At 41.8% G+C, this 24,853-nt stretch overlaps 1 protein-coding gene and 1 long non-coding RNA gene across 2 annotated transcripts in view; one reads left to right on the plus strand and one right to left on the minus strand.

Moving 5' to 3' along the window:
• Positions 1-24,853, plus strand: part of KLHL29 (kelch like family member 29) — a 404,977-nt gene that overhangs the window by 231,786 nt on the left and 148,338 nt on the right. Inside the window, exons 4-5 of the mRNA XM_080999044.1 lie at positions 1,055-1,196; positions 2,208-2,750. Of these exons, the coding sequence (XP_080855170.1) occupies positions 1,055-1,196; positions 2,208-2,750 (685 nt within the window). The remainder of the gene's footprint in view (positions 1-1,054; positions 1,197-2,207; positions 2,751-24,853) is intronic.
• On the minus strand, positions 13,620-15,327 carry LOC308473699. The gene is made up of 2 exons (XR_013984216.1): positions 14,481-15,327; positions 13,620-14,427 (listed from the first exon to the last, which is right to left on the minus strand). It is a non-coding gene; the product is annotated as an uncharacterized lncRNA (long non-coding RNA).

Here is a 24,853-nt window from a genome sequence, read left to right on the forward strand (position 1 = left end):
AGGGTTGCATCCAACTAACTTCTGCTCAGAATGGACTTATTGAAATTAATGGTGCTAGTTTAGCCATGTTTATTAAATTCAAAGTTTACTCTGAGCATGACTAGTGTTGGACACAATCTAAATGGCAAAACATGATGTATGATGGCAAAACATGAAGTCCCCAGTAAATCAATAATTAGATATGAAGCATATGGACTTCTGTGTCAGACCAGTATCAGAAACATTACACCAGCATTGTCAAAATTCTGTAGCGAATTGTAGGCTGACAAGTTGTGGCAAGTGCTTAGATTTTTTTTACTGTTGCGATTGTGGTTGTGTTGTTTATAAATATTAATCATTCCATAAAATAAAACATTATGATTGTTTTGCCACTGTCTCTAAGTCTGGCTAAATGCAATATGAATTTATATATATATATATATAAAACTATTACAAAAACATGTGAAAAGTTATACAGATGCCATTTATATTACCCTAAAGGGGGTGTAAATATGTACTATTTTTTTTGGCAAGGGGTGTTTAAGGAGATAACAGAAATCACTGGGTTAAAGCTAACCAAAAGTCCAGAGGTAGCATTATTTTCAATTTATGATAGGGTGGAAGGTTCACAGGCTATGAAGGACTTGCTCACAAATTTAATGAAAGTGGCACAAATTATTATAGCTAGGAAGTAGAAGGACCAAGCAGACTATAAAATGGAAGAATGGAAATAAAGGGGTGTAGGATATAGCTATTAATGATAAATTAACATGTGCCATTAAGGTAAGACAGGGAATATGCAGGAGAAATGATTTTGAGGAGATATGGAGGGTGTTTGTAGAATTTGTGCTGTTAAAACAGAAAGAGTTCAAACCATCGCAAGAGGTGCTGAAATTTTGGGAGGTTGGATAGTTACAATGGAATGGTCTTGGTGGTGGGGTGAACATAATCATCATTATTGTTATTATTATTATTATTATTATTATTATTATTTTAAAAGTATTGTGATACTGAAAAACAGCAATATATATATAATTAGTCTAAATACGCAATGTATTGTCTTGTTCCCTGACAGACTCCTTGTATTTCAAAGACAGAGAATCAGCCACAAGGATTAGCAACCAGCGTCAGGTGGGGACAGACACCCATCAATCAGTCTACCCCCTGGGACACAGACGAACCCCCATCCAAACAGATGAGGGAGACTGAAAACCCAGGTATTCTTTCAGCCTTATTTGTATTTCTGTTGGGTGGGTGGGTGGAGGGATTGTTCAAAGCAAATTCAATATGCTTTCTCCAATTACCTCTCTAAATAAGACTTTATCACGAGTCCTTTTTTCATGCTACAGCTGGCTTTTCTTTCTAGTTGTAAAGACCCCCTCAGGTTACTCCTATGTCAGGGTTAATATAAATGTATTAAGATGCCTGCAAGTTCATTTAAGCGTTTTCTTTTCCCTTCTCCACCAGGGTAGAAAACAAGCAAACAAACAAACAAACACACAAAAAACTCGCCACTGCATAATATGTTAAGAACTCCTTTTATGTCCAGAGCCACCTGAAATGATTTCTAGCTTCCAGACACATATCATACAATGTGCAGCTATTCCAGACGCCTAATTACAATCTCTTTGTAGTGGCTGCAACACGGTTATTATACGCGCCAAGTGTTTGTCAGGGAGCCATGAAAACACGTTGGGGAAAGAGGATAATTTTCTTGGAAGCATATACTTAAGCTACACAAAGCTGCAAAGCGCATAACATTGTAAACATTCTGTATTGCTAGCTGATCGCTATTTTCAACATTTGCACTCTCCTGCCATGTCGTAGTCCTTCCAGGCACTTGCCAGTCTGGAGTGGTTCCAGATCCCTCCCCCCACTTCCTTTGGGGTTGCAGGAGGGACGGGCTCAACAGGGGAAATTGAATACAGTGGTACCTCGGGTTAAGTACTTAATTCGTTCCGGAGGTCTGTTCTTAACCTGAAGCACCACTTTAGCTAATGGGACCTCCCGCTGCTGCCGCGCTGCCGGAGCATGATTTCTGTTCTCATCCTGAAGCAAAGTTCTTAACCCGAGGTACTATTTCTGGGTTAGCAATCTGTAACCTGAAACGTATGTAACCTGAAGCGTATGTAACCCGAGGTACCACTGTATTAGCAGCATTGTACAGAGAGAGTATTGGGCCTTCCTTTTCCCAAAATTGTTCTTATTGCTAGCTTTCCTTTTTCCAGGTACAGCTCCATGGGTTACAACAGTTGCAGCAGGTAGCCAGCCAACTCTTATCACTCATTCTTATGGGATGACTCAACCTCCGACCTTCAGCCCAGCCGTGAACGTCCAAGCCCCTGTCATTGGAGTTACACCCTCACTCCCTCCTCACGTTACCCCCCAGCTTCCATTAATGCCAGCTCATTACCAGCTTCAGCAGCAGCCTTCACAGCCTCTGAGTAACATGGTTGTGAACCTGCAAAGCCAGCCTCTGTACACTAACAGCCAGCCCATTACAATGTCTTCTATGACCGGGGTTGGTCAGGTGACTCACCCGGGCCACAGTGCAGTAGGGAACGGTCATATGACTTGTCCTATCCTGCCTCCACCACCACCTGCTTTGCCTTCAGCCGCCCTACCTAATAGCGTTCCAGCTACCAATGGGCAGGCTGCTCCTCAGCTTCCTCCTAACCAGACGGGCAGTCAGGACAGCACAAATGGCGTACAGATGCTACGGACGGTTGGTGTGGGAAAGTACGAGTTTACGGATCCTTGGCATCCAAAAGGTAAGTTAGCCCAGAATTCCTCATGCTTTCTATGCTTTGTACTTTGCACTCTGGGATATAACATGAGTTTGACCAAACTGTGGGAGGCAGTGGAAGACAGGAGTGCCTGGCGTGCTCTGGTCCATGGGGTCACGAAGAGTTGGACACAACTAAACAACAACTTTGGGATTATATGTACTTTGGGGACGTAATGTGTCAACAATGTTCAAGTTCTGCCAAAAACCCTACATAAGAGGCGGCCTTGCCAGTTAAGAGTGTCCACAGTGCTGATGTTCCTCTGCCAGTATTCCAGCACCAGTTTCCTGTCTTGTGTTCTGTGGCAGCTTTTCATAAAGATGACAAACTGCTTCCTCTGAGAAGTCAGGGGAAACTATGCACTGGTTTCAGCACTGAATGACACTTGCTAGGGTACCTCAAACAAGCAAAGATACACATCTCAAAGTGCATGAGACAGCTGTCACTTGTTGCCTTAGAGTCCCGTCCCATCCCCCCCGTCCCCGTGAGGAACACTTACGTAAAAACCACCCCACTGTCTTTCTAGGTTAAGTTGTGGCTTGTGAATCAGTATTTTTATATGACACTTGATAATTTCCTCCTATTCAGCGTGGTGTGTGTGTGGACTGGGCTAACATTCTAGTTGGCTTTGCACACTGGGTAGGATTAGCCAACCCAACAAGAGCCTCTAAGGTGGTACTTCAGAATGTGTTGATTGAAACTGACCTGTGATCTCGTATTAACTCTCCAAGAGACTATCAGGCCAGGAGCAGTAGTTATTTGATCCAAAGAGCCAAATGCATCTGATCCATGCTGGGAAATTAGCATGGCAGGAAATCTGCACTAGAAAATCCCATAGGGGTTCTGCATGCTTCCCCTACGCACACTTCTATTTCCCTCATATTGACTTCACAGCCCACCCCTCAAATCTGCCCCAGGGACCAAAAAAAAAAAAAACGAGAACTGTGTGGGTTGTTGTATAGTGCTGTGCATATACCTTGCTGACAGCCCACTATGTGAACATTAAGTGTGACATTGCATGTTAAATTTCTTTTAGTTTACAGTATTCCCTTGTTATGTTCTCTGGGCAACTCTCAGTCTGATAAGAACACAGCGGCTCTCCCTGACCATGTCGTTGAAAATCCATTTGCTTTCTGAGGGAAGGTTAGGCTTGTGGGATGATGCTACATTATTTAAAACAAAAAAGCAGAGCAGCTCACATCACCTGTTACATGCAGCCATATCCGCAGGGACAAAGCATGACTGTATCTCACGCTAGGTTGAGATTACCCCCTGGAAGGTAACAAGTGAAGAGGTGCTTTGACTTGCATTGCTTCTGTGAATGCTAGGACAGCTCTTTAAATGTGCTGCAGAAATCAGATGCAACCGTGTTGTGTTTGGAAATTCATTCTTCCTCCCAGCACTAGAGTGCTGATTTAATTTAATCTTTGTGTGCTCTGTTTTATTTTTCAAATTAACCTGTCTCTCCTTAACAAGTATTTAGTGTTCCCCATATGAAACTGAAATAGAACGGAGCTTAAGAAAAATCTCTTAAGTCAGTATAGAAGACCACAAAGGCTCCATTAAGTCTGCTAAGCTAATTGTACACATGAACAGTGCCCATGTTTAATTTATATATTAAAATCTTTCGTGTAGCTTGATACCAAAGAAACTTCATTACTATTAAATACCTTTCATTTGCATATGAGGAAATTCATTCCAATTGCCCAGCTTTTAAGAACAGTTGCTTCACACCCTGATTTCTAAAGCAAAGTACTCAAGTATTTTCAGGTTTTTACTTCTTAAAAAATATGAGATGAAGTGACTTTGAAGGATCTTTGCTATCCATATATTTCTTATTATTTCCAAGAAAATTAAGTTCACACCTTATTCCCTTCCTCAGTAAAAAATGTTAAATATAACACCATATATTTCAAATGTTAAAGAGATTTCACAATCCAAAATTTAAAGAAAATATTGAATATTTTGGCAGGGTGCCTCATTTTGATTCTAGAGTTTTTAATTTATTTATTACTGGTTGACCAGAAAAAGCAGCCTGGAGCAGCCTCCAAGTGTTGAAATCTTTCCTAGAGATAAATAATTTGCCCATCCATTTTTTTAAAAATTGAGGGTTCGTCATCATGATTCCCATCGTGGTTTTTACCATAAATATCTATAGGCATCTATAGGCCCAAGGTTATGGTCTGAAGGAACATGAGGCTATCCTCTTTCTGAAGCCAAGCAAATCAGGGTCTGGATAGTGCCCAAACGGTGCATCCCCCCCAGAAACCACATGTACTTTGTCTTGAGTTCAAATGTAGAGATGAAAGCAGGTATTAGTTTTAACTGCTGACAGTTGTCAATGAATTAGCTCTACAGTTTTGCATAAATTGTAAGGTGGGCAGCTGTTTCCCTGTGAGTTAGATTTTACTATCTTCCTATTTATCAGATTTATTTGTTTAATGATAAAGAGAGACAGTGAAACATCCATATATGATTTATTATGTAGGTTGATGGGTGCGTGTGTGTAAATCAGGGTTTACCAATCTTGGGTCGTCATCTGTTGTTGGACTACAATTCCCATCATCCATGACCACTGATCCTGCTAGCTAGGGATGATGGGAGTTGTAGTCCAACAACAACTGGAGACTCAAGGCTGGGAAACTCTGGTGTAAATAAACATATATCCACCCAGAGAGGGAGAGAAATTCTCATTCTTTAAAAGCTTCATTTAGACACTATAATTGCGATTGTCAGGTCTAATGTGGAACAAGCGGATATAAAATCTACTTAGAGGAAAACCTCAGTCCAGCAAGGCAGAAGACTATAAACTCTTGCCATGTTTAGCATGAGATATTCCTCATATAAACCATCTCAAGTTCATAAGAAGAGTGTTTTGATTTCTCTCTCAGGGGCTTTGTGTCTTTAAAGCCTGGCTAATTTCGGAGTTTTGTGTGACAGACAGCTTGCTCTCAAATAGGAAGCACAGCGACGCAATGTCAAAATGGTTCAAACATGCAGGAAGAGCTGCTTCACTATCAGTTTTTGAAACGAGCTTTTCTGCCTCATTTTGGGTGAACCTTGGCCGGTGTTGCAAGCAAGTTCTGCTGCAGATGTGCTTTGAGATCCTTTTCATTACATTCCCATCATTATTCCTCCCACCACACAGACACGCGCTAGCCCCATTTTTGTTTCTGCTTGACAATCCGCCTGGTATGGAGTAATTACTTCACAATTCCCTAAATGAAAAGAACACATCTTGCCAGTCAAAATAAGGGATACTGATGTTTTTATACATCATTAGTGAACTGATTTAAAATTTCACATTTTGTTTTCCCTAATTATGTTTCATTTGGCTGAGCTGTATTCCTGCAGGGTCTGCACTAGAAATGCCCTTACTCAAATGTTTCTTCTTAATAGCCTGTTTCTGCTTTACAAGTAAACAAATACATGGCAAAAATAATAACAATCTCAACCCAATATATAAAGGTTATGCGGAAGATATTCCATTTGCAATAGGTCAATGGTCTTTTTTGACATACAGCTTGAAATTAAGTCAAGTCCATTTAATATTATTTAAATTGTAGTAACAGTTACATTGTATTTTGTTATACTTTACGGAACCTATCTTTCAGTCTTTATTCCTTTCTTTTCATTGAACCATGTGCCAAATGAAGATTTAATTGGTCTCTTACAGCTGCTGGTGATGCTGGTATTGAGGAGAGATGTTGAGAAATTTTAAATGTTTTTGTGTTTTTTTTAATGCTGTGAATATGTTGAAGATTAGCCTGTTTGCAAACATTGGGAAACTGGTACTTTGTCAATTACTGCAAAGAATTGTATTGCAAAAATACGCAATTTTTAATTAAATTAAAAATAATGCTGTTCTATATTAAATGCTTGTTAGCTCTTTCCAAGCATTTTTTTCCAAGCAAGTTCCATCATTATGAGATGCTATATATACAATAAGGGTGGATTCACATAGCTTATTTGGTGCTTTTACCCCTGAGTGGAAATGATTTGACAGTCTACCTTCTACCATGCAGTTAAGCCCAGTTTTATAGCAGTTCTCTGCCACTACTTGAAATCTAGGGAAGATAAGAGATGATAGCACTGGGATTAATAGCATGATTAGAGAGTGTAGATGACTACATCCCCACACCATTTCAGATGCTATATTGACAGCTTTTAAGTGATTAGCTTGTGTCTCCATTGTAAGCTTGTGTCTCCATTATAAGTGTCATTGACATCCATACTAGAGTGCATTTCAGATAAAATTGCACGTTTAATTCCCACTGAAAATTAGGGTAGATGGATGGTTTAATTCTTCTTTTTAATCAGCAGGATAACGTCAAATATATTTATATATTTCAGATGGCATGTTTATGAGAATCCTGAGGAAATGGTGCAAATTACATTAATTTAATAATCAAATGCTACGATGTTGATAGAACGTATGTACATCTTTTAAGAGTCGTTTTTAATCAGGCTGGGCAATTACAGAATATCTGGATTCCTGCCCGTCAGTGAAAGCTTTCCATTGTTTTAGAGTCACAGACTGCTGGAAAACTGGAAAGAACATTCAAAACATAATGTGTGGTTCACTCAGTTTTAATAGCAAATCATACTTTCAGTATTTTCACTCATTAAAAGAGACTTTATTATGGTTAGATTTGGTCTAGCTCTGCCTACCCGCTACATAAGGTCTTGGTTAATCAGAGCAATTCGTGGAAATCAAGTGACCACTTAACTTTGGCAAGTAACTCCTAAATCTGTTTTATGTAACCAGCTCCACAGAACACGTAAAGAACTTCCTTGAAACCCAAAAGCAAAAACTGGCAGGTTTTGGGTCTGAAAGAAAATGTGTGCTGGACGCCGAAAACAACAGAAAACAGCTCCTTATTTTTTATTTTACTGGGTGTTTCTGGTGTTAGCTACCACCTCCTTTTCATCCTTCTCAAGGTCTAATTTGTTTAATTAATAGATTTTTACACCATGCACTGGGCTTCAAGCACTCACTTCTCAAAAGAAAATTAAACTCTGCAGGTGGCCTGAATCAGTCCCTGGTTATAGGAAAGAGGGAAAGAAACAGCACTGGGCTGTTGGAATATGGTAATGTGAAATAATCTGCACCACATTACTCTACATTCCTATGCGTATTTATTTACTGGGTATTTCATAAAATTTGTGCACCGCTTGATTGTAAAAACAAAAACCCTCAAAGCAGTTTACAAAGCATAAAACAGTAAAATCAACCCAAATACGAAAGTTAAAATTCTAAAATACAGATTAAAAATTTTACCTGGATTTTCTAAGCATCTGGGTAGGGTTGTCTAAAGGGGAATGTTTTTAGTAGGCGCCAAAAAGAACACAGTGAAGGCGACTTCTTTATCTCAATAGGTAAAGGTAAAGGGACCCCTGACCATTAGGTCCAGTCATGACCAACTCTGGGGTTGCGGCACTCATCTCGCTTTATTGGCTGAGGGAGTCGGCGTTTGTCTGCAGACAGTTTTTCTGGGTCATGTGGCCAGCATGACTAAGCCGCTTCTGGCGAACCAGAGCAGCGCATGGAAACGCCGTTTACCTTCCCACCAGAGCGGTACCTATTTATCTACTTGCACTTTGACGTGCTTTTGAACTGCTAGGTTGGCAGGAGCAGGGACCGAGCAACGGGAGCTCACCCCGTTGCGGGGATTCGAACCGCCGACCTTCTGATCGGCAAGTCCTAGGCTCCATGGTTTAACCCACAGCGCCACCCGCGTCCATATCTCAATAGGTAGGGAGTCCCAAAGTGTGGGTGCTGCCACACTAAACAACTGAGTTCTTAAAAATGTGGAACAGGCATTATGTGGCACCTCTAGTAGTTACAGTTCTGCCAGATGACTTGCAGTTGGGTGGTGCCTTGATTGTGTCACACTGTTTCGTTAAAAACAAAAACCAGTTAGAGTTCGACAGCTTCTGGAAGGCCACAGGTTCGCCACCCCTTCTACAAAGAAAATGGCTCAGCCAAGAAGATGCTAAGCTTGGTCACAAGGAGATCAGAGATTATGCCACTCCACTGCTTCCTTCAAAATGCACACAGGCCATTTCCTGTACACATAAACTCACCTTTTGGGAGTGTTTGCACAGCTCACTCCTAGACACTAAGCATGCCTCAGACAAATCACTTAAGACTTGTGTTTTGCTGTCAAAGCTTCTTCTTCGTTGAACAAACCTTTACTCTTGTTACCTACAAATTAGCCTTGAGAAGGGACTGCATGTGCAGATTTTTGTCCGACATTCTGAGTTGAAGAACTAAGAAATTATCGTTGCTTTGTAATACCTCCAAGAATTACATGTTGGACCATTTCAGCAGCGTCAGTGGTTCAGAATATTTGCTTGTTAAATAAGCATGGGGTATATGCATATAGAACTCCGCGTGCCAGGTCCTCATGTCTATAGCCCAGGCTTCCTCAACCTTGGCCCTCCAGATGTTTTGAGACTACAATTCCCATCATCCCTGACCACTGCTCCTGCTAGCTAGGGATCATGGGAGTTGTAGGCCAAAAACATCTGGAGGGCCGAGGTTGAGGAAGCCTGCTATAGCCCTTCAATTCCTTTTAGAGGTGAGTGGGCACTGGGCGTATACATTGTGTCGCATGCTGAGACATATGCATGCCCACCTGTGTTTCTGTATAAACCAGATTTAATTATTCCACGGTCTACTCTGGAGGCAGCTTGGTTTCCTCTTCCTCAGTACTTGTCTTATGTTATCCATTCTCCCCTTGGTGAAGAGCCATTCACTACATAAACAAGATTACATTTCAAGTCATGTCTGTGAACTGCTCCGTGTGTAGAAAAGGTAAGTTAAGAGAGAGATTTGATAAAACTTGGTTGATGGATAATTATATGAAATTCATCAGATGCATTACTGGGAAATTAGAAGTTGTTGACTGCAGGACTTTCCTTTCTGATACATAATTGGTCTTGGGAGGATGCATATTTTTAGTTTTGTAAAAATAGATGATATTGTTCCTCTCCAGTAATTATTTGGATGCATATTTTGCCCTTGGAAAGGAAAAAGAAAAAGATTCCAACTGCTGCTGTTTTTCTAAATAAAGTGAATATGGAAGTACTAGCAGATACATCAGCAATGACCATAATGCTAGCTTCTTGATTTCTTGCTTCCGTATATAAACACTAAACTGAAATTCTATTTTTGTTACTCCTTGCTCTCATCATAGTGGGACATATTTTTACAGTACTAAGCTCTGCAGTTCCACAACCCTTATCAATATCAATAGAACTTTATTTTTATGTTACAGTTTTATAAACCGCTTCGCAGCCCAAGTTATCAGAGTGGTGTCCAATAAGATAAAATGAGGTAAAATACAAAATAGATAGATTATTATTTTTATTTAAAAAAAGAGAAACCATTGCTACTATTATACAATTAGTATTCCATAAAGCGACTGAGCCACACTTCAGGGAAAGACTTCCCAAACAAAAATGTATTCAGTACCCACTAATAAATAATAATAAAATATCACTGTATTAGTGTGTTGCTAAGGATGATGGCATTTCCACACAAACATAGCAGCATAGGACAGATGTATACATTTTATAAAAGCATAACTGAACTCTGCAACACTCGACAAAAGACCATTTAGTTTTTGGTACAGAATCATTATTTTACTTTCCTCTATAGGCTGTCTTTTGACATACCATGGATAGCAAGAAGAAGTGAACTCTTAGCATTATCCATCAAAGGTTTCTTTAATTCACTTTCACAATGATGAAGTGGCACAGAAGATGCCTCTTGACTTTAAGGATTAAGACAGTTCTGCGTTTCATCAAAACCAGGAAATCATTTAACCATTCCCACCCCCCCTCCAGTCCAAGCACTTGGAATTAAAGAGCAGGAATGGGTGGGGAGCAGAATCTGAGGTCAATTAGTATAAAAGAAGCCTTTTAAGTGTATTTTAATTTCTAACAAATCTTGTTAATTTGCAAGGAAACCAACTTCTCTCTTTTAATATTCTTCAAGAAATTTCTAAGAAGGGGTGTCATTTGCTGCCTGTTTACAATATGCAGACTGTTGGGTTGAAATAACGACAGACGAGTAGCAAGTGTCATGTGAGAGGCATCTCTCGAGCAAGTCCCGAGGAGACTCTTATTGAATATTACAACATTGCCACAGGTGCGCTCGTTGCTGATTGGTTGACACAAATACAAAGCAAAGGTTACATATAGGCATTAATCACCAATAGATTAAAGGCTGGGAAAGGGAGCACAGAACTAGACAGGCATGAAACCTCCTAATTAAATTATAACTAGTGATTGATTATCATGACTTGAAAGAACATAACAATCACAGTCCGTAGATGTGGTCAACAATGCGTTAAGAACAGGTCAAGGTACACTGTTTCATGAACTCAATGGGAACTGATCAGAAGATTCTCAGACTCATGTGCAGAGGCAAAAACTTCCCAGCATCTCCCCCTTTCTTTTCTTATTTGCGAGGTGTTACTATATGATTTCTGGGTGAATAAGACAAAAACACTTCGGGATACGTGGTATGCCAGCGCATGCCCGAAATAAGTCTGCCAGGGTAGATGGGATAAAAATACTTCGGGATACGTGGTATGCCAGTGCATGCCCGAAATAAGTCTGCCCACCGATGCTGTTATGTGATTTCAGGGAGAATGGGACAAAAATACTTTGGGATACGTAGTTTGCCAGCGCATGCCCGAAATAAGGCTGCCCACATCTCCCCTAATGTTTACTGTTGGTGCTGCCACTTCGCAAAGTAGGCAGCAATGATTTTATTGGGTGGCTGAGGGGGAGAGAGAAGCCGAGACAAAAGACTTATGAGTCCAGGAATGCATTGGAGGAAGCAACATAGCAAAATTAATATACATATAATGACAATGGCATATTGAAAGAGATTACGAAGCCAATTCAGGTTTGGCAACCAGCCAGTGAGCCACTGGGTGAAGGAATCCCAGAGGCCAGAAAATCCAACGTCCTGTTTAATGTGATGTGTAAGATTTTGCAAATGAGAGATTTGGCTTTGAATGGCTTTAGAATTATCAGTAATATTGAAGCAACACATGTCATTCACTTGTTCACAGCCATAATGATGAAGCATGAGCAAATAGTGATAGCAGCACAATTTTGTAAAAGTCCATGGTGGAGTTCACTCTGTTCTTTATTCAAAAGGTGAAGAGTTTGTGAAATAAAATTCAGGGCTTTTGCTGCAGAACAAGCTAAAGAATTAATGTTCAGCAGCGGAAACTAAAGGCGGAAAGCTCTCTATTTGTCCTGGCCCAAGAGTGGGGCCGCTATGGAGTTTCCCGGACTCCTGCATTGATTAGCCCAATGATAGCCTTTCCCGCATTTCGGGCATTTTTTGGAAGGTCTAGCCTTGTTGGCATCACCATTCCTGTTCGCCCCCCCGCCAGGGGCTCTGCATTGTTTAGCGAAATGGCCTGGGCGTTTGCAGTTGAAGCAGTTGCCAGGAGGCTTATTGCTAGCCTGGATTGCGCCAGCAAGCAAAGACATCGCATGGCTCTGGCTACCAACATCTGCACAAGCTTGAATCATATCGGCCAGGTCATATTTAGGGCGATGTATGATTGACTGCAACGCTTTCTTACAATCGGTGTTTGCATTTTCAAAAGCCAATTTTTTCATCAATTCATTTTGAGCTGTAGTGTTATCAATCTGCCTAGTGACTGATTCTTTCAATCTATCTATAAACTGATGGTAGGGCTCCGAATGCTGTTGCTTAATATTAACAAAGGAGCTCAGCGGTTGCCCTGAGACAGGGACTTTCCGAAAGGCGCGTTGTACACAGGTCGCAGTGCGACTAAAATGTAAAGGTGTCAGCGTCGCCTGGGCTGGTATATTATCATACGGACCCGCGCCTTAAAGTTGATTGGCTGAATGCTGTGGATCAGACAGGGCTGATGCGCTATGTTTAAATTCACTTTCAAACACCACATACTGAGCCGGGGATAAAAGCATGCGCATCAGATCTTTCCAGTCTTGAGGTAGCATTGTATAACCATTTGCTATTCCCTCTAGCATTCCTATTACATAAGAGGATTTTAGACCAGATTCAGTAATGACTTTCCTTAATTCTCTCATTACAGAATAAGGAAGCGTCTCGTACAACACCTGCTGTTGAGCAGTTCCTGGGTTTGTATAGGTGATAGGGAAAGCAGATGGCATTTCACCAGCCCATTCAGACTCTTCCTCTAAGGACAGGAGCCCTTTCTGCCTAGCCAGAGAAAGCGCAGTGCGCACAGCTCCTGTAGAGCACGCAGGGGCTGTGGCAGGCGAAGGAGGGATGGGGGAGGAGGATGCGGGCTGAGACGGTTGAGGCGTAGGGAGGGGTTGGCAGGGTTGCAAAGGAGGCAAAAGCTTTGAGTAAGGAGGGGGATTGTCTGCAACGGCTAAAAGGGCAGGGGCCGAAGGAGATGATGCCTGAGGTCCTAATTTAGCAACGGCATCTGCACATTTCTGCCAAGTGAGCGGACAATGAATCGGAGCCCTCGGTTCTGCGAAGAGGGTTTTTCCGATCTTCTGCCAAGTTTCTATCCCCAAAGAACCTGTTTCAGGGTACCAGGGGCACTGGCAAGCAATTTCACATAACAATTTTTCAATTTCTTTTAAAGAAATATGACCACCCACCACCCGCTGTCTAACGAGATGGAGCAATTCTTTGGCATGCTCCTTTTGGAATTTAGTCAATCCCCCCCCCCCCAATACTCACGAAATAGCGCGCTGAGACTTTTCCAGTCGAGTGAAGTATGAGGCTGTGTAAAGGGATCTGGCACGTCGAGGGTCACCAGATGTTGGGTTGAAATAATGACAGACGAGTAGCAAGTGTCATGTGAGAGGCATCTCTCGAGCAAGTCCCGAGGAGACTCTTTTATTGAATATTACAACATTGCCACAGGTGCGCTCGTTGCTGATTGGTTGACACAAATACAAAGCAAAGGTTACATATAGGCATTAATCACCAATAGATTAAAGGCTGGGAAAGGGAGCACAGAACTAGACAGGCATGAAACCTCCTAATTAAATTATAACTAGTGATTGATTATCATGACTTGAAAGAACATAACAATCGCAGTCCGTAGATGTGGTCAACAATGCGTTAAGAACAGGTCAAGGTACACTGTTTCATGAACTCAATGGGAACTGATCAGAACATTCTCAGACTCATGTGCAGAGGCAAAAACTTCCCAGCAGCAGACCTGAGGCATAACCTCATGCAGCAACTGTATCTTTTTGTGTATTAAGAGCTTTGCTTAAACTGTGGAACTCATGGCCACTGGGATAAATGTCACAGTGTTAGAACAAATGGCCTCTCTAACAGGTAATGTATAAATAAAGATAATAATTCTACTTCAGGAACAAGCTACCTAGTGTACCTCTAATTGCTTTGTTCTGGGATGTATATACATTATGTGTCGATTCAGTGTAGCGTTAGGGTTATAATTCCGCCAATCTCTCCCTCCCCCTTCTGTCCCCATGCACTATTCTAGGGGTACTTCCCACCTTTCATCGTGAATTCTGGGGAGGTAGGGGATAAGCAGATGAAGGAGAAATGGGGTAAGCCTCGTTGTTCTAGTCGGAGTCCTTTCTGGCCCATTATCCAGGTGGTGAACTTCCAGTGTCATTTGGATAGCATCTGTGGAAATGGACACTAGGTTTGAGCCCGTATGAACTAAATATTCATTTCACCATAGTGGGGGGAAGATGGTGGCCATCTGAATGTTCATTGGCGCACTTGGGGAATTTCCTCTCAGTGCAGAGACCAGATTTGTAGAGTAGATTTTCCTCAGGACCAAAACAGGAAGAAAGGGTTAAAATGTGAGAAAGGTGACCCACAGTACTCTCTATTCTACATCCCTAAACTGGTTTGGGCATTCAGGACTCAAAACTCAAGATGAATTCACATTCCTAGGCATATCACAGTGGGTATCCTGTGAAGTGAGTGCTTGAATACTGTAGCCAGAATAGCACCCACTGGATATTATAAGACAATTCTCATCATCTGATTGAAAGAGGTGGATTTGCTTAGTGTGGAGAAGGGATGTTTAAAAGGGAAACATCAAATGCCACATACTAAATAATACTATAGAAGAAACATCAGTGTGCTGAAGGATTTTGTACCTTGGCTGTCCTTTGAAAGATGGGCCCTGGGAGGCAGGAAGGGGAGGAAGACAATACAAGATGCTACCCTCTCCAGAGGACATGCTTAATTCTCCCATGGCGAGTTATCAAGTGACTCTTGTGTCACTAGCCTAAAAAGAATGCCCTTTTCCAAGGCGTGATATCTTAATAATTTTCCTTTTCCTAAAGTGTAAGCAGAATCCACAGTCACTTCCCTTCACTGTTACAAAACAGTGGGTGGAGTCATAAAGATGCCCAAAAGCATTTAAATCATTCCTGATCTTAATCTTTTAAATGTTCCCTAAGACTGTCAGGGAGCATTATCAGCACAGAATGCAGATGCTGATAAGAAAGTCTACTTACATCTCCATCCACTCTCTCTCTCATTCCCTGAATGATCAAACCAAAGGAGATCTCTATGCCTCTAGAGCCCCAGTGACCAAGGAGCCAGCAGAGGGAGGTGTCACAATGAAGGGCGTGTCACAAGGACCTCCGCAACCTAGCAACCACCAGCACTCAACTGACACTACTCTCAACTGACACTACTAAATTGCTAAGTTTTAATCCACATTCAGCTTTTTACAAATATGTAAAATGAAACGGGCAACTCTCCCACCACAAACACACACCTCTTGCTTGTAAGTTCTTCATCTTTCAAGTAGACTCAGACCAGACTTCCCTCCAAATAGAGGACTATTCTCTGTAAAGTAGAGAGCCATGTGTTACTTCTGTCAGGGAAGGAGGGAGCAAGATTCCTGCAGCTGGTGTTTCTCTGGCCAATGCTATAAATCCTCTGAGAGAATTTATGCCTCACCAACCTCAGGTCTGCCCTCGGGCAACTCACACCTGCCTGCCTTCTTACTGCCAGCTTCCTTCTCAGTCTTTATGTTGCCCTTTATAACTCAACAGGAAGGAGGATGGGGACAAAATAGCTGGCTCTGCCTGGCTCTGGCCACAGCTACTGTTGATCTCCCTGCCTTCCACTTTGCCAGTTTCCATGGGCAAAAGCCACCTCTGAGCAGAACCATGAAGGATAAAATCATTTTACGTATTCCGGGACATCACAGGGGTGACCACAGCTGAGGTAGGAACCAGTTAGTTCCAGGCACATGTAATGGCAGCCCAGTTTGGAAATGAGTCAAATTGTGATCTTCTGAGTAGATATGTTTAGGATCAGGTTGTAAGGGGATAAGTGTAAACACTACAGAAGGACAGTTGAGAAAAGAAGAAGGATAAAGTTTGGCGTGGCATGAGTAAGGAGGAAGTTGAAAGAGGTCAGGCTTAAAGGCTGGCTGATGCAAACAAGTGTGGGGGAAGGAGTTGCTGTATTTAATCCTGAGGCACAGTTAAAAGCTCCTTAATGTGCTCAAATTGGCATGGAGTGAGAAAAATGGGGCATAGATCATCTCCGTCCAGGAATAAAATAGGAGCTGATTCCTGAAATTGCAGGTCATACAGCAAGGTTGTTTTAAAATGAATGGATTAACTGCAAGTAGATTTCAAAGACAGGCAGGTATAGTGCGGCCTAAGAAAAGGAAGAAAAACGAACCCGGTAACTGCAAATATATTATTAACTTCGGAAAAAATCATGTAAGAGCTTAGAGGAACAAATATTGAATGGGGAAAGGGCATAGAAAAAGACGGCAAATGGGAGATAATAGATGATAGCAAATGAAGATTGTTCCAGACTAATCTGATGTGATTAGAAATAATTGTGCAACATAAATCTCATAACGCCCCCCCCCCCCGAATTTTCTAAAATCTTACTGGTGAAGATACTTTACATCGCCAGTTGAGTCACGTGAAAAGGGTTTGCAGATAATTGTCCATGTGGAAACCAAGATAAAAAAACATTCCTGCACAGTAGCATTTTAGACCTGAGTGGTCTTTATCCAACAGGTGCCAATCCGGGTTTAAATGCTTTACATGAAGCATGACCACACAAACATTTTTTTCCCTGGCTTCCACATTTCAGACTGGACCAGCCCTTGGGAGATTTACTGCTTTAGGGCAATGCTTTTCTGACTAATCTCGTGACCAGCTCCAGGTTTGAGAAGGCCCATAGGAAGTTCCCTCTGTCTGGACCGGTCCTACTTTGCAGCAGGGTGAAGCTTCAGGTGGCATTTTAAGTTGGGGTAGATAATGACATCACCTTGCCAACAAAGGTCCATATAGTTAAAGCTATGGTTTAACTAGTAGTGATGTATGGAAGTGAGAGCTGGACCATAAAGAAGGCTGATCGCCGAAGAATTGATTCTTTTGAATTATGGTGCTGGAGGAGACTCTTGAGAGTCCCTTGGACTGCAAGAAGATCAAACCTCTCCATTCTTAAGGAAATCAGCCCTGAGTGCTCACTGGAAGGACAGGTCGTGAAGCTGAGGCTCCAGTACTTTGGCCACCTCATGAGAAGAGAAGACTCCCTGAAAAGACCCTGATGTTGGGAAAGATTGAGGGGACAAGGAGAAGGAGACAACAGAGGACGAGATGGTTGGACAGTGTTCTCGAAGCTACCAGCATGAGTTTGTCCAAACTGCGGGAGGCAGTGGAAGACAGGAGTGCCTGGCATGCTCCGGTCCATGGGGTCACGAAGAGTCGGACACGACTAAATGACTAAACAACAACAACAAAGATGATGACAATAATTGATCTCTGAGCACTGCAACTGGACTCCTTAAAAGTGTTGGCTCTAGTAGGTGGGATGCCATTTGGACTTTTGTTTCCAGCATCGAAATGCCTTTGTCCATGTGAGGGCTTGTCTTGCAACGCATCAGTGCGATTCTTTTTTCTTACATTTTACATTGGTCCAGTTCATTGTGGGGAAGAACCACCGTGGTGGCTTTTCTCATTAGAACATGTTCTTCATAATAGTCTCTGGGATAATTTGGAGGTGTTATTTCCCTTTGATTCAAAAATTAGAAGCACTAATGAATGGCCAGCATGGAAGGCACTAATGAATGACTAGCAATGTTTCTATAAACATTTGGAGGTACTTTAAAAGATTTCCTTGGTCCTAATGTTCATTGAAGTCATTTGCTTTAATGACTATAGGAGAAGCAGAGAGCTGCTTGCACAAGGATCAGATTTCAATACAAGGCGTGCACTGTTAGCTGTTCTCCTCAATTAGAAAGATATCCCTATTTTGAGCATATGGGTCTCATGTTTTTAAAATGCATGGCTGAACTCAAGACCATCCTGGAGATTTTTTGTGTGTATGATTATGCAGTTTGAGAAATTCTGAACTTTGAAATGTGTAATTTCTGTTCCACTGCCAAGTTAATTCTTGCCTGTGTGGCAGATTGATTTAGTAAGCTGTTTACATCACTGGAGTGAATGATCTTTTTAAAAGTCAATTTTGTTCTCATTTGGGTTTTACTGGTTTTTGGACCAACTCCCAAGGGTTATGAGAAGCCATTAATGGAAAAGAATTAGTGAAGAGACAGTTCTTCCCACTCACTGATAGAACAAAATTGAGGGGAGCCAGGGAACCAAACTCACATGAATGTAGATCCCAATTTCAATCTTCTTTGTATTATGGGTCATTACCTGTTAATTGACTAAATAGCAGTTCTCTATGAATGAAAAGTTTTGTTTAGCTTTTATAATGAAGACAGATGATATAATTAGTATCATTTCTGTTTTGGAAATAATGAAAGCATTGCATCTGTGAGATGCTGCTTCCAGCCTCCATAATATGAAAAAATAACTCTTCCCTTAAAAAAAAAAAAAAAACTAGCCACATGCATATTGTATGTGTTTAATTAAAGTAAGAATAGCCTGAAAGTGGTAATGACAGATTCTTAGTAGTTTCTTCATTTTCCTTTCTCTCAAGCAGTCGTTTTCAAATTTCTGCCTTCAGGGACCAAGTCGTCATGGAGGCCGAGGAACATCTCTGAACACCTACTGTGGAATCTTGCATGTTGTAGAAGGCTTTGGTATATGTTGTGGGTCTCTGCACCCCATGTGAACAGAATATACAACCATTCTCCTGTGCACAGGGCCTGCCTGAGGCATTTTGGCACCTGAGGCAACTTTAAAAATTGTGCCCCAAGAACCGTAGATTGTTAAGGGTCCTACACACCCAGACCAACAGAAGGAAGAGTTGTGCCTGCTTCTTAGAGCAAAGCCTTTGGCATAAACTGCATTGCTGCTGTATATAGTGCTTCTCTTACTCAGTATACAGTGGTACCTTGGGTTAAGTACTTAATTCATTCTGGAGGTCCGTTCTTAACCTGAAGCAAAGTTCAGGTTTGGGGCCTCCTGCCGCCGTGCTGCCAGAGCCCAATTTCTGTTCTTATCCTGAAGCAAAGTTCTTAACCTGAAACACTATTTCAGGGTTAGCGGAGTATGTAACCTGAAGCGTATATAACCTGAAGCGTATGTAACCCGAGGTACCACTGTACAGTTCAAAACAATATGCAGTTCAAGAATGGGAAAGGAAGTGGTGCTAGGGCCCCTTCACCTTAGTTTTCTGCATTTTGCACAACAGTGGCAGCCTGCACAGAGAGGGGTTTGTGTAGGCTACAGCTGATGTGCAAAACACAGAATACAAAGGTGGGGGTTGGGGGGGAGAGGCAGAGGAACCAGCACAGGAAGCCTTGAATGCTCCTCATCTGGGCGAGAACAAACACATGAAAGTAATTCAATTGAAATGCAGGAGGTTTATTTCCAAATGAGGGGAAATCAGGAGCAGGAGAGAAGGGAAAAGCAGAAGACCAAAGCAAGGCAATAAACGAAAGCGAAGTGTGCGCACACACTTACTTGTAAGTAAACCTCTTTGTTTAAACACACAGAAGGATGGAAATGGTAAGTGCAAATTGCATTTGATGATTGCAAAACCAGGAAGCAATGCTGGGCAGGGATGCCTGCCTTTTGCTAGGACTCTAAGCCGAAAGGGAGGCACCTGAAAGGTTTTGCTTGCTGGTCTCTCTCCAAGATGGGGATGGGGATGTGGGGGCAGGAAGCAACACTATGCTTGCTTGTCAGAAATGGACATCAGCTGCAGAAGCAGCAGCAGCTGATCTTCCGCCCCTGTGGATTCTGCCCTCGAGGAGGTTGCTTCATCTTGGGTCATGGGGAGGCGCGCTCTGCCTGTGCATTGCAGGGAAAGATCAGTAGTGGTGGGTAAGCTGTCAAGTCCCTGCTCTCTGGCCTAAAGCATGACTAGTGCCTAAAAGAATGGAAGCCATCTTGTTGGACTCTTAATTGTTTTTATTTGTCACTCCATATGGCCTCTGATATGGTTCATAATGAAGAGAATCAAAGTACAATAAAACCCAGTTCAGAAATCTATATTTATGGACTTCACAACCAAGAGGCCTAATAATATAAACCTTTTTAAATGTTGCTAAATGATTTAAGGGTGTACCTTCCCCCCCCCCCATGCCTTTGGAGGGGTTTAATCTAGATGAGACCAGCTGTGAACTGATGAATGTCTACTTCCTACATTGTTCATTATAGGCGCATTTTAATAATGGTTTTTAAATTGTTATTGGCATCTTACTGTTGTCCAGACTGTAAACTACCCTCAGATCAAAGCTGAGGAAGAACCGTTTAGAAATTGAAGTAATAAATAAAACGTTTGAAAATAAAATGGAGGGCTGCAAACATTTGAAAGCAAACTGGAAGCTGGGTGAAATAAAATGGGTTTGACAGCCTATAGTTTGACAGCCGTGGGAACCAACTGAAGCATTCTAAGGGCAAGTTCTACACCTCCTTCTGGAATACAGAAGGCCCTGTGTTTTCTAACAAACAGAATAGCGGTGTAGTAGATATCGGGAGTAGGCAGTATGTGGGCATGGTATTGCATTATAACTTTTTTACAATGCGCTTAAAGACATTTTGAGAAAAAGAATTGTTTTATTCAGCTGCTGCTATAACACATTTCTCACCAAAATTGGGAGCTGCTGATGTGAGATGTTCTAATTAAAACAAACAGAATTTCTGTACTTTGGAAAGTAGCTGTTGCAACAGACCCAGACTTTCCTACTCTAATTGCAGAATAACTTTGGATGCTTATAAAAACGTTAGGAAATATAATACAGTTAATGAGGCTCTTCTTATAACAAAATGAAGATAATCAAGGAAAGAAATTATATATTATAGGTTAATGAGCACCAATAATACATGTTTATCCATATGTATTCTGGAATTCTACTTTTTTTTGCAAATATATATTTATCAGCAGGTGGGGAAGAACATGAATATCTCATGTCTAAGTTTGTCAAATCCAAGGGGAAATTATTTTGCTTTTTGCCTTCAGCTCCTAGCAACTTAGGAAAAGATTAATGTTACAGGCGGAAACATTATGGAACACCTAAATTAGATGCTGCCTTCTTAATGGTTGCAGTCTTGTGTAATGAAGCTCCACTTAAACCCAGTAGAGACTTGTGTGCACGTAAGTGCACAAAGGATTATGGTCACTGTTTTGAATTTAGTATTTTTCTGTGATAGCATATGCCTTACCTGATGGGTCAAGCCCTACCTGTGTTGGTTGTTCCTTTTTAGTTTTTAGTGTGTGATAATTCTGATTGAGGTGAGCAGTTTATACCATGTTAATGAGTTATTAACATCTTCCGATGGATGAACTTCAGGTGGCAACCATCACTCAGAGGAGATAAAAACAACCAGATTATTTCATGGTGGTGTCAGTCGTACGTGGCTATGCCTTTTCCCACCCACCATCTCCAGAAGTGACTTTTCTTTTTTTCCTTTTTTTAAATAACTTTTTATTCAAAATTAAAACAAAACCTATTATCCAGAAACATACCATCCTTATTTCCCTCCCATTTTTCTTCCCTCCCCTTCCCTCCCCCCGCAGAACCCACCCACCCCCACCCCCGACTTCTCTCAGTTCCAGTCTTTGATTTCTCTAAAAATGCTGTTTTCTGCATGTTACACAGTTGTATAACTATTTAGCTGATTATTATCAATAAAAAGTTTGTGAATGTTTATTCAAAACCAGTCCAGTTCGCTTTGTTGTGTCTTCAAATACTTTGTAAAGGGTTCCCATTCATCTTTAAAGTCACAGTTATCCTTGTCCCGTATCTTGTATGTCAATTTTGCCAGTTCTGCATAATCCATCAATTTTTCTTGCCATGATTCTTTAGTTGGGGTTTCTTCAGTCTTCCATCCTTGTGCTATTAAAACTCTCGCGGCCGTTGTCGCATACATGGAGATGTTTTTCAGCTTTTTTGGCAGATCTTTCCCTACAATCCCTAATAAAAATGCTTCAGGTTTTTTAACAAATGTTAAATGGAACATTTTCTTCAATTCGTTGTATATCTGAAGTGAGTTTTCTAGCAGAAAATGGGCCATTTTCCCACTGTTGCATGCCTTTTGAATGTAAGATACCTTTTAGCCCTCATAGCCTAGCATAATAGAAAATGTATTGTAGGCACCTCGAACAAAATGGGTGACATTTTTTTTTAAAAAGTTCACTAAGAATTAAAGCTGTTACGATGCAGTCATCATTTATGATAGTGATCATTCTGAAACAAATCTGCCTTAGCTTTCTAGCTAGTGACTTTCTGTGAGCTTGGCCAGGTACTTAAAAGGGGGGGTTAAGTGAATCCCCTTTAACTTAGTGAAGTGAGCACGCAGTGCAAAATGTCAGGACCAGTATGCGCCATGTACTCTCCCAATCAGTAGCACCATATCGAGGCACCACTTCTCAGCCAGCAAAGCACCCTTCACAGAATGAGAGAACATTGCAGAGGCCCCCGGGGAATAATCTCACTTGGACCTTCAGGAGGAAAGTTGGGCAGGAGGCTTAGGGAAGTAGTAGCAGCAGATGAGGTGGATGTTCTGGCCAGGGAAAGTTTTGCTCTCAGGCTTCTTCCACAGTAAGCTGGCATGACTTTAAATGTGAAGCTCACCACTACTCCCCTCTCAGTTAGTGTGACAGGGTGCTTCAGCCTGGAGAACCTCCAGCTACTGTGCAGGGGAGAAAGCAGTGGCATAATGGCCAGGAGACTTCAGCCCCTGAGCAAATTAGCCATGTAATATCCAGCTCACAGACTGTAAAGGCTGGGAATTCTTAACCGTTGTTTTTGTGTGTGTGTGTGTGTGTGTGTGTGTGTGTGTGTTTTGTACTAGTTAAATGGGGAATTCTACTCTCCTTAATTGAGGCTAACGTCACCTGAAGAGTTAGGTTTGTAGTTTGGGAGTGCTCCTGGACCTAGCTTTCAGAATATCAGGTAGTGCCTCTGTCTTAGAGCATCTTCACACACCTTTGAATGATGTGCCAACTGCACCTATTCCTGTACTAGCCGGTTTTACTTTGGATGGTTGGATGGTTTTAATTTGGATGGTGAATTACATGCTGCCTTTGAAGAATTGTGTAAAATGTACTATTTAATATGGCCTCAGTCACCTGTGGTGGTGTTCTGCTGTTCTACAGAAATGTATTCCAGTCCCCTTGTGCCTTCTGAAAAGCCACTACCAGTTCCTCCTAGTGTCCCTGTTTTCCAGGGACAGTCCCGGAATTACAGAAGCCATCCTGGTTTCCGATTTGATCCCAGAATGTCCTTCTTTTCCTTAGGATGTCCCTATTTTAATCAGAGAAATGTTGGAGGGTATGGAGTTATGTGACCCCCGAGTCAAGAAGCAACCTCTAGAATACATCTGAAGGCAGCTCAGTATAGGGAAGTTTTTAAATGCTTAATGTTTTATTATGTTCTTATATATGTTGGAAGCTGACCAGAGTGGCTGGGGAACCCAATCAGATGGGCGGGGTATAAATAATAAAATTATTATTATTATTATTATTATTATTATTATTATTATGGAATAGGATGTCCCTATTTTCATTGGGATGTGGGTGGCGCTGTGGGTTAAATCACAGAGCCTAGGACTTGCCAATCAGAAGGTTGGCGGTTCGAATCCCCGCGACGGGGTGAGCTCCCGTTGCTTGGTCCCTGCTCCTGCCAACCTAGCAGTTCGAAAGCATGTCAAAGTGCAAATAAATAAATAGGTACAGCTCCGGTGGGAACGTAAATGGCGTTTCCTTGCGCTGCTCTGGTTCGCCAGAAGCGGCTTAGTCATGCTGGCCACATGACCCGGAAGCTGTACGCCAGCTCCCTCGGCCAATAAAACGAGATGAGCGCCGCAACCCCAGAGTCGGCCATGACTCGACCTAATGGTCAGGGGTCCCTTTACCTTTACCTTTATTTTCATTGGAGAAATGTTGGAGGGTATGCACTACACAGTGTTGGGAAGCCTTCCAGAACACCATGCGTGATCTGCGAGCCCTCTCCAAGAAGCATGTCCTTTTTATCTTGTAACGGAGAAGCAAGAGCAGGTGGCACAGACATTTGTAAATTAAGCGGCCGGTCCGTTTTGAGAAGAGCAATGACTTGCCTTTCTATACAATGGCAGGATTCGGACATGATGATGATAAGAGTGGTTATGTGTGCATGTACACATCTGCCATTTCTCCTTCAAAAGAGACATCATTCAAGGGTCTTGACAATTATCTTTTAACTGAAAGCTTGTCAAGGCTAGACGGGGGAGAGTGGTGGAGGTCTGAAACTTTACTTGAGAAAGAGCTTTGGAGATCTTTTCCCACACTCCTCCAATCAACCCCCTACCCCAATCCTATGATCAAGAGGGCATTTAGCTGACACCTATTGTACATTTCGGAGTCCCACTAATTTCAGCTTTCCTCAGTGGGAAATGACACACCATAGCACTGCTACTTCAAAACTGTCACTAATGGATGTATTAAGGGCCCTGAAGTGCATGCTAATGAAGCCATTATCTTGTCCAATAATTCGTGGATTAGAGCTGTCCTCGGCAGATGCGGAACAGCATAGGATTTCAGTGACATCCTTTTATCATTTATTCTTATATTACCACTTTAAAGTATCAAAGGAAATCCAAGACACAAACCTAGGTTAGATGGAGCAGTAAAAGACGCACATCAGATCGCAAAAGCTGAGAAA

The sequence above is a fragment of the Podarcis pityusensis genome (assembly GCF_964106645.2).
Source record: "Podarcis pityusensis genome assembly, chromosome: 3".
NCBI lineage: Eukaryota > Metazoa > Chordata > Lepidosauria > Squamata > Lacertidae > Podarcis > Podarcis pityusensis.